Raw genomic sequence first — 16,004 nt, forward strand, 5'->3', positions numbered from 1 at the left:
TGTTAGTCTTAGCTGAAGCTATGCGGTTGTTTGTACGTTTAGCGCAACAGCAAACTTCAACTGGGGGTAATGACGTCGATAAATACCGCATCCCGCTCGTATCAAACTGGGAGTGCAACAGAAAACGGAACGCGAGGAAATGGATGTTGTTTCTCGAAACATAGCTCATGATTCATAATTAGCACTGTTGCGGGAGCTACTTTGCAAAACAAGTGCACGAGAATGGGATGGCTTGACGCCTCCAAGCGAAATAAAGGGTTAACGGCGGTCCTTAAATAAGAATGTGTTCCACAGGGGGCGTGGTCTCGGCGCCTGCAGCCACCTGATGCACGCACGCGACCAGCGGCGGACGTTCCATGCAGCATTTCACGCGGCGACGCTCCTCCGAAGACACGCCGTGAAAAGTCACGCAAATGGGGCGGGGAAGCTTTGACCGCCGCTCCGCATCGCACCCATGTTGGACGTGCGGGGATGTTGGACGGGGCGCCTCCCAGCCGCCGGAGCGCCAGCGAATGCGTCGCCTCCTCCGGTTGCGTGGAAACTGCACGGGCGAGCCTTGAGAACTGCCGCGGGAGCATCTCCGGCGGCACCGCAAGTTTAATCGGGTTGGCGGTGTCGGCGGCGGCGGCGGCGGGGGGGGGGACACAAAGGATGCGCTGGAGCGTGACGAGGAGCGAGAGAGCGCCACGAACGTGAGTGCGGGACTCATCAAATTGGTCGTGTTAATTGGGAGGGAAGTGGGGTGCGGGGTGGGGTGTGGGATCCTTATGCTTTCCTATGACATATTCATCAATTCTATATTTCCCCACCTTAGTCTAAAATCCGGTACATATCTTGGCATGCACGGGAAGATGTCGTTCAATTATGCGTCTTTCACTTTACGTCCCATTAGGCGAATGTTGTGCCGCATTATGGGTGAAATTTGCAGTCACAATCAGACGTTTTCACGCTCGTCATTGACGATTGTTTGATTGATTGATTGATTGATGAGAGGAGACAGCAAGGGCATCATTCACCGTCATTATTTTGCAGACTTTCCCCCCAACAGAAACGTTGCCGTGCAACCCGCGGTTCGAATCACCGCAAATTGAACCTGGCGTCCAATGAGGGCTTTGTGAGTCGCGCGGGGGGGGGGGGGGGGGGAGCTTTAAAACGAGATTAGATCTTGGGTTTATAAAAATCGGATGATGTCAAGGCCGCCTCGTGCCCCCTCCCCATTGATGAAAAAACAAAAACAAATGAACAAAACAGCATCTTATTCATCATTCCTGCACGGCTCTCGCTCTTCCAAAACACAAAAATCAGTCTTTCTCCTCTTCTTTACGCAACTTTCGGAGGGGAAATGAAAATATTTTGGCGTGTGAATGGAAGCGGGCCAAAATGTCGCAGAAGCAGGCAAAATATTAATCCGATGTCATTTGATTTATTGCACGCGCCGGTATGACGACAAGATCTGAAGGATCATATGCGATACAATATCCGTTTTATATCGCGCTCGTTGCGATTAGGATCCTCTTGCGGCATCTCGGCGCCAATCAACAATCAATCAAAGTGAGCGGATGAGCTGTATCAAGCCGTATCCTTATCTAATGAGAAAATAAGTGCTTTGCTGCCATCTTGTGGCAACTACAAGCAATTACATTTACTCGCTCTCTATTCCCCGTGAATAGCAGGGGCTTTCCCGTTATTGTATGAATGGCAACAATTTAATTGTTTCATTTTCCATTTAGTGAAAGCGCTTTTTTTTTTTCGTCACTATACATCACAGGTGTCAAACTCAAGGCCCGGGGGCCAGATCTGGCCCGCCCCATGATTTTATGTGGTCCGCAAAGCCAATTCTAGAGCGTCAATTTCCATGATTATTGTAAAAAAAAAAAAAAAAATCTGTAACAAAATTTAAAATTGTCATATATTACAAGGATTTTTTGTTTTTGTTACCAAACGTGAATCGTTGAAAAACACATTACCCTCGATTTCTGATTCCAAAACTAGTTCATAAATTGATGATGTGAATATGATATGGGAAAGCGGAACAACAATGCGGCCAGCGAGAAAAATGACTTTGACACATCGTCGGCATAGATAGATGCACAAGGCTACATCATTAGCAAAAGTGGCTAATGAATGATCGTTTGGGACCAATGAAGGCCCTTGAGTAATATCATCTTTAATAATGCGGTGTTTGTTGATCTATTTTGTTTACCCTTTCCTGATTTACACACCGACGTATTTCAGTATGAACACTTTTTGAGTCATTTTGGTACGCGCCTCACCGCAACTAAGCTTTGCGAAGGGCTGACGTCGCCGTCCATTTTTCTGAAAGTTATTATCTTATATTTACCCCGCCATGAAGATGAAGCGTGTCCCGGCCGTGCCAATTAAGGCCAGAAAACCGGGATCGTGTCACTCGAACCTCTCGAAATCCAGCCTTAATCCCCACCGGGCGCCACAGGAGAGGTGAGGTTGACCGCGGTCTGGACCGTCTTGGGTTTCCGCTCGCTGCGGGGGGGGGTCGACGTGGACGGGCGCCAGTGGGTCTCAAACTGCGGCACAGTGGGGGAAAAAAATGCATTCAGTTATTATGTTATGTCAGATTAAAAAAAAAATAATAATTACAGCAACAAAGTCAAGTAACATAAAGCAATCACTCCTCCTTACATTAGCTTCGGAATGACTGGATAAAAAGCTCTGATTTGATTGACACACATATTTATGTATTTATTTATTTTTTTTAAACAAAAAGGATATTTTGAAAGGTGTAGTGTAACAGTTCCCATCTGACCTGTGTGCAATCTGGCAGAATGACTAACAATGACTGTTCAAAATATTATTTTTTTTCTCCAAGAATGCAGGACTAGTTTTAGAAAATTAAACAATATTTTTTTTTTCCCAAAATGCAAGTAGTTTTAAGACAAAAAGTTTTATTATTCTCTTTACATTCACTCCACAAATTCATAAAAAATCTTTTTGTGATCGTTAAACTCTGACTTGGTACCTGCAGGGTGTTGCATTGGCGTGAGGATTATGGATTATGAAATGTGACATGTCACTCAAAAGTGAATTAAACTCACAAAAGAAACGCAGTACAGTTCCCCTTTTTGGTAATTGTAGGTCATTGGTTTTTTTTTTTTCCCTCCATTGTGATATTTCTCACTCGACTGAACCGCAACTGAAGTACATATCCTGCACATAAGTACATTATTGACTAGCACGCGGGCGCTAATTGAAAGGCAATTTGCGGTTTTTGCATGCGGAAATCTTTAGTGTATCTCACGCGGGGGTGGGGGTCTGGCACGGTATCGGTATCGCCACAGCCCCGGCAAACTAAAACGCTATCCGATACTCGCAGAGCGATCGATTGCATTTTTTTAATCTTTGTAAGTGGATTGCGCTCACCGACCGTGCGTTTTGAAGCAATTAAAGATGGGCCGGGTGAGCTGTTGGTTCCTCAAACTAAGCGGGCCTGCGCGTTGTACGGTCGGTCCGGTGGGTTTCCATCAATCCGTACGTCCATCTTCTTAGCCGCTTATCCTCACAAGGGTCGCAGGGAGAGCTGGAGCCGATCCCCGAACCGGCTGCCAGCCCATCGCAGGGCACATAGAAACGGACGGCAGTCGGACTCGCAATCACACCTAGGGGCAATTTAGAGGGTCCAATTATTGTTGCATGTTTTCGGGATGTGGGAGGAAAACCGGATTGCCCACCCGGAGAAAACGGGGAGAGCATGCAAATTCCACACAGGCAGGTCAGGGATCGAACCCTCGACCTCAGAACTGTGAGGCCAACGCTTTACCAGCTGAGGCAGCGTGCCCCGATGGGGTTCCTGAAAGTCTAATTTACAACACCCAAAATCTGGGGCCATCAGAACAATGTCATATTTTCCATGAAAAAAAAACACAAATGATGTCTCGTCACTGAAAAAAAATCTCATTTTATAAGTCATATTACCAGCGTAGAAATGTTATGTACAGTACTAATAATTGAAATGTCCTTTTTTTTTTTAAAAAAAAGAAAATCAATTTTAAAAAATATCAATACCCACTTTTCTCCGGGCACTCTGGTTTCCTCCCACATCCCAAAAATTAATGAGACACCCTAAATTGCGCCAAGGTGTGATTGCGAGTGCGGCTGTTTGTCTCTACGTGCCCTGCGATTGGCTGGCGACCAGTTCAGGGTGTAACCCCGCCTCCTGCCCGTCGACAGCTGGGATAGGCCTCAGCACTCCCCTGCGACCCTTGTGAGGATAAGCGGGTCAGAAAATCGACGGACGGATGGATCAATCCCCACATTTTTGGAACTTTTTTCGAGACCCCAAAGATATAAATGAAAAAGGTATGAAGATAATAATATCAGTCTGTTTAGGTACCTAGTAGTTGTTTTAGTTTTATTTTTTATTTTTTTCTCCCCCCCCCCCCCAACACTATATGTCCCCCTCCTGCTGTTAATAACGGCAGTCAACGTGTGCACTAAAATAGACGCGGTGCGCCGCAGGGCTGTCAATTAGAAAAGCGGCGCGGCGGCACCACAGGATGGCGTCGCCTTGTTTATCGCGTGCGCGCGAAAACGCCGTCTGATCCGTCGACTTCCCCGGAAAAGCAGCCGATTTGTTGACTTGGAGAACACTTTTTTTTTTAAAAAAAAAAAAAAAAAAGGTCTCCTGTTCGAATCCTAATGTGTCGTTTTGCACGCGCTAGGCTCAGCGGTTTCCGGGGCGATTGACTCAAAGCGGGCCCCGCACGACGAGATGTCCATCTCGGCCGACTACGTGGTCGCGGTTCTGCTGCTGCGCGGCCTGGTACTGGCGACGTTGTGCTTCCACTACGCCGCCGCCGCCTGCTCCAAACACTGCTACTGCTCCGAGAGCGACGGCGGCGCCAAGACGGTGCGCTGCAGCAATCAGCGGCTGACCGAGGTCCCGCACGACATCCCCAACGACACGCGGCGGGTCTACCTGGACTTCAACCTCCTGACTTCGATCCCGGCCAACGCGTTCGCCGGCTTGTCTCACCTGGCGGAACTGGACCTCTCGCACAACAACATAAGCCAGCTGCAGCCGGGCGCGTTCCGAGGCCTGAGCTCCTCGTTGCAGTTTCTCGACCTCTCCGTGAACAAGTTGGCCCACTTCAACGCCGACTCCTTCGAGGGCCTGCGGGCCCGGGCCAACCTGACCAACAATCCCTGGCACTGCGACTGCAACCTGCAGATGGCCTTGCCCCGCGTGGAACTGGAGCCCGTGTCGCTGACCGGCATCGTGTGCCAGACCTCGGACCCGGAGGAGATGAGCGTCCAGGGGCTGGCCTTCCTTTTGGAGCCGGATATTGACTTGTGCGTGGTGATGAAGAGGACTACAGACGTGGCCATGTTGGTGGTCATGTTCGGCTGGTTCACCATGGTCATCTCTTACCTGGTCTACTACGTCAGGGCCAACCAGGAGGACGCCCGCAGACATCTGGAGTACCTCAAGTCCTTGCCCAGCAGGCAAACCAAGTCGGAGGAGTCTTCCACCATCAGTACCGTCGTTTAGCCCCTGGGCCCGACTTTTGCGGCAGAACACAAAAGCGCGGTCAGAACCAGCGCCCCAGCGCCGTTCGCTTGTCGGAAATCTCTCCGAAATAAACCCCAAGGCCCAACGGTAGGAACATTGGCAGCGAGGGGATCGCCCTACCCTTTGCCTACGAGTGGAAGAGCATTTAACTATTCTGCCTTTCACGATATGTCGCCGGCATAGATAGATGGGAAAACACGCATTATTTGTAGTAAATTAATAATCATTTTCAGATCAGTCGAGTGAAAATGGATAATTGAAGTGGTTGGGATATGCTGACTAGGGTTTTTCTAAACCAGGGGTGTCAAACTCATTTTTGTCACCGGCCACATTTTACTTTGGGTTTCCCCTAATTGTGACCGTGAAACTACAAAAATCACATTTACACATGAAATTTATGAACCAGTTTTGGAATCAGAAATCAAGGATAATTTGTTTTCCAACTGTTGTTGTTTGGTAAACACAAAAACGCTTGCAATAGCTCAACGTGATCATTTATGACATGACAATTAGAAATTTTGGGACAGAATCTAAAAAAAAAAAAATCATGGAACTTGATTGGGCCCGATAAAATCATGCGGCGGGCCGGATCTGGCCCCCCGGGCCTCGAGTTTGACACCTGCGTTCTAAACTAAACGACGCCCTCTCACCGATTGATTTATCGACTTCTCTCGGATTTTTCCCAATCAACCGCAGCGTTTTACATCGCGCAGACGCCACAAATCATTCGCCATTCAACGTTTTCGAGTGAAATTAAAAAAAAAAAAAAAACGGGAACAATCTAGCGAGTGCAGCAATGCAGATTAGCTAAAATGATAATCTCGGGATTTCATAAGTAAATTAACGCTCTGTATTCAATTGAGAAAAACTATTAGAAACTTCGCCTCTGGGTACGCACCCCCGTCTAGATGGAGCCGCCTTTGCTTTCAAGTTTAATGAGCTGTGCTAACTGAGCTAATTGGTCGGTAATACGTTTCTGCGCATGAAAATAAAAAAATCAGGTTTGACGCAACGCCGGCCAGATGAATTATTCATCTCTCGGCGGCCCATTAGCACTTCTAACCGGGACGCGGTTTGATGATTTTTTTAAAAAAAATTTTTTTTTTTTATTTATTTTTTAAATCGGCGAGTAAAAGCTGCGGAGCGTTTCGGGGTGAACTCGGGTTATGAACGCGTCTTGAAGTATTTCCCGACAGATACGGCGTGACGAAACGGGACAGCAATACAGAGTGGAGATTCTCCCCCCCCCCCCCACCCCCCAATCACATTTACAGTACTCATCTGTATGTAGTTATTAAAAAGATGTTTGGCTTCCAAAGTGTTGGTCTTCTTGCAAGTACGTGGAACGCATGATCAATGTCAGCTGTCAAAGGTCACGCTGTGCAAAATAAATGCATATTAACGGCACTCTACCTGCTTTACAATAACAATAAAAATGCTAATCTTCACAGTCGGGACTTAAATTGTTTGCAAAAAAAAAAAAAAAAAAAAATCAAGGAAGGCTGAAGAGAAATTCTTCATCCTACCTCAGGAAGAGATTCTGGAGCAGGGTGGATTTTATCGAAGGCCACAAAAGGGATACGTTGTCGTCTGCCGCCATGTTTTTCTACACACAGAGTAAACGGGAAGCTTTGCTCAGAATTGTGTTTGTGGCGGCCCGCATATTCACATATTTTATTCAAATAAACAATTCCAGAACTGATGGTGTAGTGGAACACGCACCTGGCTTTGGTGCGGGAAGCGTGGGATCGATGCCCTGCGACTGACTGGCGACCAGTTCAGGGCGTAGTCCGACTTTCGCCCGGAGTTAGTTGGGATAGGCTCCAGCTTTCCCGCAAGCCTTTGTGAGGATAAGCGGCTTGGTTAATGACACGACGTGATCAACTATTCCAGGCGGGGAGGCACACTCGTTCAACCGGAAAGCGTTGGCCTCACAGTTCTGAGGTCCCGGGTTCAATCCTGGACCCGCTTGTGTGGAGTTTGGATGTTGTCCCTGTGCCTGTGCGGGTTTTCTCCGGGTGGGCACTCCGGTTTTCCTCCCACATCCCAAAAACATGCAACATTAATTGGACACTCTAAATTGCCCATAGGTGTGATTGTGAGTGCGCCTGTTTGTCTGTCTCCACGTGCCCTGCGATTGGCTGGCAACCAGTTCAGGGTGTAGCCCGCCTCCTGCCCGTTGACAGCTAGGATAGGGTCCAGCACTCCCCGCGACCCTCGTGAGGATAAGCGGCTAAGAAAATGGATGGATAAACTATTCCAAACACATTTCAAACTTCTCTTTTACCAAATTTTATTCAAAATTATCTACAAATGTCCCCGCGACCCTCGTGAGGATAAGTGGCAAAGAAAATGGATGGATGGATGTATGGATGAATTATTCCAAACACATTTTAACCTTCTCTTTTACCTTAATTTTTTTCCACCTTACCTACAAATTGTCCCCGCGACCCTTGTGAGGATAAGCGGCGAAGAAAATGGATGGCTAGATGGATGGATGGATGGATGTATGGATGAATTATTCCAAACACATTTCAACCTTCTCTTTTACCTTAATTTTTTTTCCACCTTACCTACAAATTGTCCCCGCGACCCTTGTGAGGATAAGCGGCGAAGAAAATGGATGGCTAGATGGATGGATGGATGGATGGATGGATGGATGGATGGATGGATAAACTATCCCAAACACATTTCAACCTTCTCTTTTACCTTAATTTTTTTCCACCTTATCTTCAAATGTCCCCGCGACCCTCGTGAGGATAAGCAGCTAAGAGAATTGATGGATGGACAAACTATTCCAAGCACATTTCAACCTTCTCTTTTAAATTTATTTTATTCCACCTTATCTACAAATGTCCCCGCGCCCCTTGTGAGGATAAGCGGCTAAGAAGATGGATGGATGGATGAACTATTCCAAACACATTTCAAACTTCTCTTTTACCAAATTGTATTCAAAATTATCTACAAATGTCCCCGCGACCCTCGTGAGGATCAGCGGCGAAGAAAACGGATGTCTCGGCCCGTCTGTCCTTTTCAAAACCCAACCGAAAAGAATAACCACCCCGCGTATGCAGCGTCAGAAATTAATAAATAGTGTGGCATTTTCCTATTTTTCATCATTCCGTAACAAAGGGCAACCATTGTGCAATGCAATGACGCTCACTGGGGTTTCCAAGTCATATTTCCGGGCCAATGACCTTGTAGCTTTGTTGAAAAGAAAAAAAAAAAAATGATATTGCAACCGCCCGTTGCACCAGAGGAAGCATTTCCTCTGGTGAATCTCCGCAGGAAAGCAAAGCGATTGGTCGTCTCGGCTAAGCGGCGACCTTTGCGATCGCCTCAAGTCCTGCAGTAAGAAAAGCCCGAGCGGCTGCTGAATAATGGAAATCGGCTGTTCGAGACGTGGCGAACGGTTTGTCGACAAGGGTATCCCCGTGTCCAAAACGCCCGCGGAGCAAAGCGGGCTTCGTACATCATTGATGAAAAAAAAAAAAAAAAAAAAAAAAGAGAAAAATGTTCCTTTATAACCCATGGGTTGTCAAACTGAGGGGTGCGGGCTTACCATGCACACCTTTCATTATTAAGTAATAGCTGTTGTTGATGTTTTTGTTGATTTCCGAGGAAAAACGGCACGCTGAAAATGTCGTCTCCAAAAAAAGGAGAGGGGGGGTGCTGCACAGAAAAAAAAAAAAAAGTTTAGGAAAGGAATTCGTGCTTCAACCGACTACATTTTTAAAAATTTGTCCTCACAGGGTCAGAGTGCTCGATGACATCAGCATTGTTCTGTCCTCCGATTGGTTGGTCTGAGAAAACCTAAAGCCTAAAAACAAAACATTTTTTTTATCTGCACATATTCATAGATTTAACAGTCAACATCTATGGTGGCAATGATGTATTTTATACACATACTTTTGATTTTGTCACGTTATTAGATACTATATTGATAGTTGAAGTGCAAACTATTGCAGCACCATGGATAGATTTAGAACAATTGAAATGTCATCATAAAAAGAGAAAACTGAATATTGGGCTGTTGCATATTGTTACATGGTATGGAATACATACAGTAATATTTGTACAAAGCGTGAAGTAGAGAATATTTCTACTGTAATATTGACAATTGGGACGTGTCTAATGTTTGTAATTCCTATAAAGAGGAAAGTGAACACTAAGCGCAGATCACGAGGCGGAAAAATGGATAATAATAAATAAATGTACTGTGTAGTATATACGCATCACATGTTTAAAATCATCACAGTGTTCGGAAAGTATTTCCATCCATTCATTCATTTTCTTTGCCGCTTATCCTCACGAGGGTCGCGGGGATAGCTGGAGCCTATCCCAGCTGTCAACGGGCAGGAGGCGGGGTACACCCCGAACCGGTCGTCAGCCAATCGCAGGGCACACGGAGACAAACAGCCGCACTCGCAATCGCACCTACGGGCAATTTAGAGTGTCCGATTAACTTTACCAGCTGAGAAGTGCAGAATATTTATACTGTAATATTGTTGTTTGGGACGTGTCTAATGTTTGAAATTCCTAAAAACGAGGAAAGTGCAAATCAAGAGGCATAGAAATAGATAATAATAATACATCAACGTACTATATATTATATACGCATCATATGTTTAAAATCATCACAGTGTACGGAAAGTATATGTGCTATTCCTTTGTCCGCCAACAGGTGTGCAGGGGTCGCCGTAATGTAACACGGAACGTAAATATCACCGGGGTGGGGTTCATTTAAAATTTGCGCGGTCGCCCCAACCATCCCGTCGGGCTCAAGTTGCAGCCGCACGCTACCTTAGACACGGCGCGCCGGTGTGAGCGTTACACCTGCAAGGCGAATGGCGGGGGGCGGGGCGGGGGGGGGGGAGATACGGTGACACGTCAAACGGTGGGTAACGCGGCCCTCTTCGGGTGGATCGGGTTGCGGCTGAAACCGCCACCAGTCGCCTTTGTGACATGAGCGGAGGATTCAAATACGGGCTGATTTGCACACGGCAAATGATCCACTTTCAGTTGGTCCCGTGCGTATTTTTTTATTTATCACGAATAATGTCACTTTTGCTCATCTATCTATGTGCCCGACGTATAGTGACAGGCACAACAATTCAATGGCGCTTCTACGGTACGATTCGCGCGTGTATCACTTGTTGACATTCACACAACTAAAATTTTACTGGATGAGTTTAAAGGTAAACTTATTTTTTTTTTCTGGGGGGGGGGGGGGGGCCTTTACCGCACTTCATACTTTTCCTACACGAAGACCATTTACGGCATTGGCCTCAAACTGGCGGGTCGCGGGCCATTGGCGGCCCCCCAGATGATATTTTGTGGGCCCCCACCTTGCTAGGGGAGTTAAACGATAGCGCGGCCCTGAAGTTTTACACGAATGGCACTTTTGGTGGGGGGGGGGGGTGACAGCGACCAGGCTTGATGCAATTTTTCATTGGGTGAAAGTTGCGGTGGTGTTGCCATGGAGAGTTTGGTGAGTAGTTCTGCACACAACTTGCTTATCTTTTGTGCTAAAAAAAAAACAAAAAATAAAAAGATGTTTTCTTTTTAACATTTCTCATTTAGCCTCAGCTAAAATGCGCCCACAGCGGCCCCCGAGGTGAATTGAGTTTGACACCACTGATGTACGGAATCATCACCATAAAGGCCTACGAAAAGCAAACGAGGCCCGTATCACAGGGTGGAGGTCACTAGTATGGAGGAAGAGCAGGGCCAGCTGAAAAGTGCTCCCGTTTGTTTTTGCAAAAACATAGCACCCTCTGTCGTGAGAGGAGGGAAACTTTGCAACCTGATCCAAATTCACATTTGGTAGCCTGATATCTCCGCATATAGCACAGCATACGTCTACATTTATATCACAGGTGACCCAGTTCTTAACTGCACTTGCAGGATCTGAACTGACACAAATGAACACGGTAAGGAAAGTTTACACACCCCGGGTCAAACGCCAAGTTTTTTCGTGGTCTAAGAAAAAAAATGGGACCAACGCATCATTTCTAAACATTTTCTGCTATTAATGTGACCGAATAACCTATAGAGCAGCACGGACCTGCCACCATTTCAAGTGGCCTCTGATTATTCAAGCGGAGAAGATGAAGTTAAATTATTACATTAACCACCAAAATAAAGTATCCATATAGGGAAAAGATATTGAAATAATTACTGATTTGCTCTTTGACAGCTTTGCTTCAGGGATGCGTTTGCTTGTGACTACATTAGTAAAAAAAAGTCTCCTTGCTACCTTGTGTTTGCTTTTTGTACAGATGAAAATAAATACATATATATATATATATATAAGAAGGGAAACCTCACAGCTCCCTCAATCACACCAGACTGACCTGCATGTCCGTGATTTCAACGGCCGTCTGAGAGGCGAGCCGCCGCTGATCCTCCACAAAGCCATCTTTAAAATTCTTGTCAGTCGCGGGCTGGAGATGAACGCGCGACGGAGTGCTGCAGAATTGCATCGGAGGGAAAAGATGTCATGCCAGGTTTAAAAAAAATAAAAAAAAATGCTTGCGGCTGGGTTATGGCGGGACAGAAATCTTTCCATGCATTATGGAAATTGGACTGGCAGTGGCGGGAACGTAAAGTACAAATACTCGATTATTGTACTTGAATAGATTTTTCTTCAGGTATCTGCACTTTGCTTGACTATTTTTATGACAGAATGAAGAAACGTTTTATCTTCATCAAATATTGCAAAAAAAAAAAAAAAAAAAAACAAAACAAACCTTTCTTGGATGTGGCGTCCATTTCCCGGGCCGCTTATCCTCACGAGGGTCGAGTGCCGGAACCTATCCAAGCTGTCAACGGGCAGGAGGCGGGACGCACCCTGAACCGGTTGCCAGGCAACCGCAGGGCACATAGAGACAGACAAACAGCCGCACTCACAATCACACCTTGGGGCAATTTAAAGTGTCCAATTAATATTGCATGTTTTTGGGATGTGGGAGGAAACCGGAATGACCACCCGGAAAAAACCCACGCAGGCACGGGGGGGGGAACATGCACACTCCACACAGGCGGGGCCGGGATTGAACCCGGGTCCTCGGAACTGTGAGGCCAAAAGCTCCACAGCTGCACAACTTTGCCTTCTGGATGTGTTGCTTATGCTTCATAAATATAACTTATATTAGTTACAGCAGGTCATTACAACAGTAACCTACATTCCAATATAAATATAAATGGATTTATTTACTCACATTTACAACCGACCCTGAAGGTAAACACAAAATCTTCCACTAGATGGCACTCTTTCACCGCTCAAGTACTTAATATTTATTTTTTTGTACTTACAATGAAAAAAAAAAAAAAAAAAAAAAAATCAGACCATTAACAATAATCAAGCCTATGACTGAACAAATCATAAACTTGTGTGTCCTCCACTATACATTGCAACAAGCTATACTTTATGGCCCGAAAATATACGACTCCCTTATTGATAGCCTGCCGGCGTGGCCGCTTTAGAGCGCCTCGTCGTATGCTGCGAGTGCGCGCGCGTCATGCGGGAAAAAGGCGGAAGCGCACCATTAATGCTCCCTGGTTCACGTTCCCCCGACTCCACGAGACCCAAAGATCCAAATTTCTATAGCCTGAATAAAATAAATCTATTCTGACAAAGTAACGACTGTAAAGTCATGATATCAGTTTAAAAATTTAGCGGAGCAAACAAATAAAAAGTTGTCAGAAAAATACAAATTCAAGTACAGATACTTTAAAAAAAAAATCAACTTAGAAAAGTAAAAGTTTTTTTTTTTTTTTTTTTTAACTTGTCCTCCCACCACTGATCATAATGTCGTTTCTATATTTGGCAAAAATAAACGCGAATTTACTACAAATGTGCGGCCCTCCAAATTATTGCTCATACGCTTCCCAAATTAGGCTCCTTTCGATGAAAATGAGACAAAATTAAAGGGAACTCTGCAATCGCAGTCCATGACACGCTCTTGGGGGGCAAGTATTGGGAAAGCCCAGGATCTCTCCACTGCTTGCCGCACATATATATACAGATGCGCCACCCGTTTGATTTGTCGCTGCGCTCAATCAATCAACTTTGCGCACTTGAGGCCGGTCCTCTTAAAATAATAATAATAATAATAATCCCCCCCCCTCGTCGAAGCTATGAGCATCCTGATTGGTGAGTAGTGACGTCATGCGGGTGAAAGCCACCAGCCAGAGGAATTGAACAGAAAGTGTTTCAATATACATTTTTGAAAATTATCGAGAAAAGAGCATATTCGATTAACGTGGATTATTATTATTAGTTGAAATTACAAGGCTCACCCCCTCCCTCACATGACCTGGGAATTGGCAACTACTCTGGCCTGGAGGGAGGGAGGGAGTGCAGGGGAAAGGGAAGGGAAAGGAAGAACCAGAGTGCGGCAGACTGCCTACAAGTGCTGCACGCCTTTCGGGTTGCGACCTCTTTAACTCCCGACTTTTTTTCCTCTGTCTGTCTCTCTCTCTCTCTCTCGTCTTCCTGCAGTTTTCGCCCTGCCTCTCGTCTTCATGGCCAGGATCGCGGGCGCCGCGCCTCTGCCGGAGGTCTGCGCCGACGTGTGCGCACTTGTTGAGGGGGCGCAATTCCAAGTGCTGGTCCGGAGGAGCCGCAGTTTAACCGAGAAGATCCTGCTCGCCATCCCCGACGCGCACGGTTCGAGCGTCCACACCGAGGTGAGGACGGCCTCCTCGGCTGTCAACCCCCCCCCCGCAAAAGCTCGCATCTTCATCATCAGCATCAAATTGGTCTAAAACGGTTAGCATGTTGCGGATCTAATTGGATTGCCGCACTTGGCTGGACGCCGCCAGGCATTAGTAATCGAGCTTGAACGAATCATTTGACTCCTGTCATTGACTTTTGGTCCGAACATTAACAATTTCGTATCGTGGATTCTTCTTCTTCTTATTTTTTTTTAACTTCCAAAACATTTGCTTCAAGTTTGTCATCTGCCAACCGAGCAAGCAACAGGCAGCACTTTATTGTAGGCTTTTCTTCTGCTTCCTCTCACACGGATGTTATATAGGTTTATTGCGGCCTGTAAAAATTAACCATATATGTAAAAGCTCGTCTATATTTGCTCTTCGATGGACCGGCAACTAGTCCAGGGTGTGCCCGACCTCAGTATGGAAAGTAGAAAAAATGATTTTGAGCTAGGAACTGACTTTCTGAACAGAAGGATGGATGCAACATATTTTATGACAGCTATTTATGCACAACCATAAGAAGAAGAATATTGTAAATTGACAAGATGTGTCAATTATCAAGTACTGATACTATTTTGGAGCCTAGTTGCATCACTGAAAAAAATGATTTTAATTTGTACTGGACCCAATGAGCGTACGAGACCAAGTTCTCATCAAGACACTTTTAAAAATAAATTCAATTCCACTCCTAACAAATGCGGCGAAATATGTCTCGCCGTGTTTCAACACGTCTCCGCTTTTGTTTTCCCCTCGTGGCAGACTCTGAAGCTGAATTCCTCCGAAAACGCCAAGCTTGGCACGATGGCGCTACGCATCAACTTCCCTGCGGCTCCCGTGGTCAAAATTGCCTCGGAGAAAGTTTTGGTGGTGAGCGAGCGAACGTTAATTTACATTTTTTTTTTCATGGTTTATCACAATTAGACTCATCTTTACATGTATTGTAATATCAATTAGCTTCTGTGTTTCTCTTGCCTGATTGAGCAAAGTGAGATTTCCGGTCGTTTCCCCCCCGTCAGGCGAGCAGTCTGAAACACATCCACGACGGTCTGCAGCTGCACCGGGACTTGCTGAGCACCGTCTCACCTCGGGTAGAAACGGACAAACTGACCGACCTCGCGAACACAGTCCGAGACCTTGCCATGCAAATCGGCAAGGTAAAAAGTGTCGATGTTACTAAAGCGGTGAGAGTGGCCACCTTTGACCACGCGCCTGCGTCTCGATGCAGATGCTGCGAGCGCTCCAGGCGGACTACGTAGCGCAGGCGACCCCCACCAGCCCCGTCAACTTGTACCTGCACGGCGACTTTGAGGTCCAGGTGGCCGCCCACCTGACGCTGCTCCAGCTCCAGTCCCTGGGCCAGGACATCCACCGCTTCCTCAGGGGTCTGGACACCAGCCGTGAGGAGGAAACGGATGTGGACCTGCCGACAGAGCTCAAATAATCTTTATTTTTTGACGATACCAGAAGTATTTATTAATCTGTTAAGGGATTTATTTTTCTATTTGCATATTTATTATATTTATTTATATTTGATTGAACAGCCGACTTGTTGCATGCTGCCTTGTGTCTACAATAACTGCCACCACTTGCCTATCTCACGCAATCACGCGGTCATAATATTGCACCAAAAAAACTAATCTCATGTAAGAGTCTGAGCGTCAATGTATTCCTATTAGACATTATGGGGCATCTTGAAATACTACGTTCAATCAAATCTTATTTATTATCTATGGAC

General features: G+C 46.0%; 2 protein-coding genes and 2 long non-coding RNA genes across 4 annotated transcripts; 2 read left to right on the top strand and 2 right to left on the bottom strand.

Moving 5' to 3' along the window:
* The first annotated feature begins 433 nt into the window (after positions 1-433).
* Positions 434-6,788, top strand: lrrc3ca (leucine rich repeat containing 3Ca). The gene is made up of 2 exons (XM_061810547.1): positions 434-692; positions 4,695-6,788. Exon 2 carries the CDS (start codon positions 4,745-4,747, stop codon positions 5,522-5,524), a length of 780 nt encoding a protein of 259 aa, XP_061666531.1. The 5' UTR covers positions 434-692; positions 4,695-4,744; the 3' UTR covers positions 5,525-6,788.
* A 64-nt stretch (positions 6,789-6,852) lies between these two features.
* LOC133495245 (uncharacterized) lies at positions 6,853-7,387 on the bottom strand. Its single transcript, XR_009793524.1, has 3 exons — positions 7,268-7,387; positions 7,072-7,151; positions 6,853-6,923 (listed from the first exon to the last, which is right to left on the bottom strand). It is a non-coding gene; the product is annotated as an uncharacterized LOC133495245 (long non-coding RNA).
* A 3,572-nt stretch (positions 7,388-10,959) lies between these two features.
* On the bottom strand, positions 10,960-12,762 carry LOC133495100 (uncharacterized). The gene is made up of 3 exons (XR_009793480.1): positions 12,298-12,762; positions 11,902-12,016; positions 10,960-11,073 (listed from the first exon to the last, which is right to left on the bottom strand). It is a non-coding gene; the product is annotated as an uncharacterized LOC133495100 (long non-coding RNA).
* Positions 12,763-13,540: 778 nt separating this feature from the next.
* Positions 13,541-15,990, top strand: LOC133495821 (uncharacterized). The gene is made up of 4 exons (XM_061810795.1): positions 13,541-14,239; positions 15,029-15,136; positions 15,286-15,423; positions 15,495-15,990. Exons 1-4 carry the CDS (start codon positions 14,075-14,077, stop codon positions 15,708-15,710), a joined length of 627 nt encoding a protein of 208 aa, XP_061666779.1. The 5' UTR covers positions 13,541-14,074; the 3' UTR covers positions 15,711-15,990.
* The last annotated feature ends 14 nt before the right edge of the window (positions 15,991-16,004 follow it).

This window comes from Syngnathoides biaculeatus, chromosome 22, assembly GCF_019802595.1.
Source record: "Syngnathoides biaculeatus isolate LvHL_M chromosome 22, ASM1980259v1, whole genome shotgun sequence".
NCBI lineage: Eukaryota > Metazoa > Chordata > Actinopteri > Syngnathiformes > Syngnathidae > Syngnathoides > Syngnathoides biaculeatus.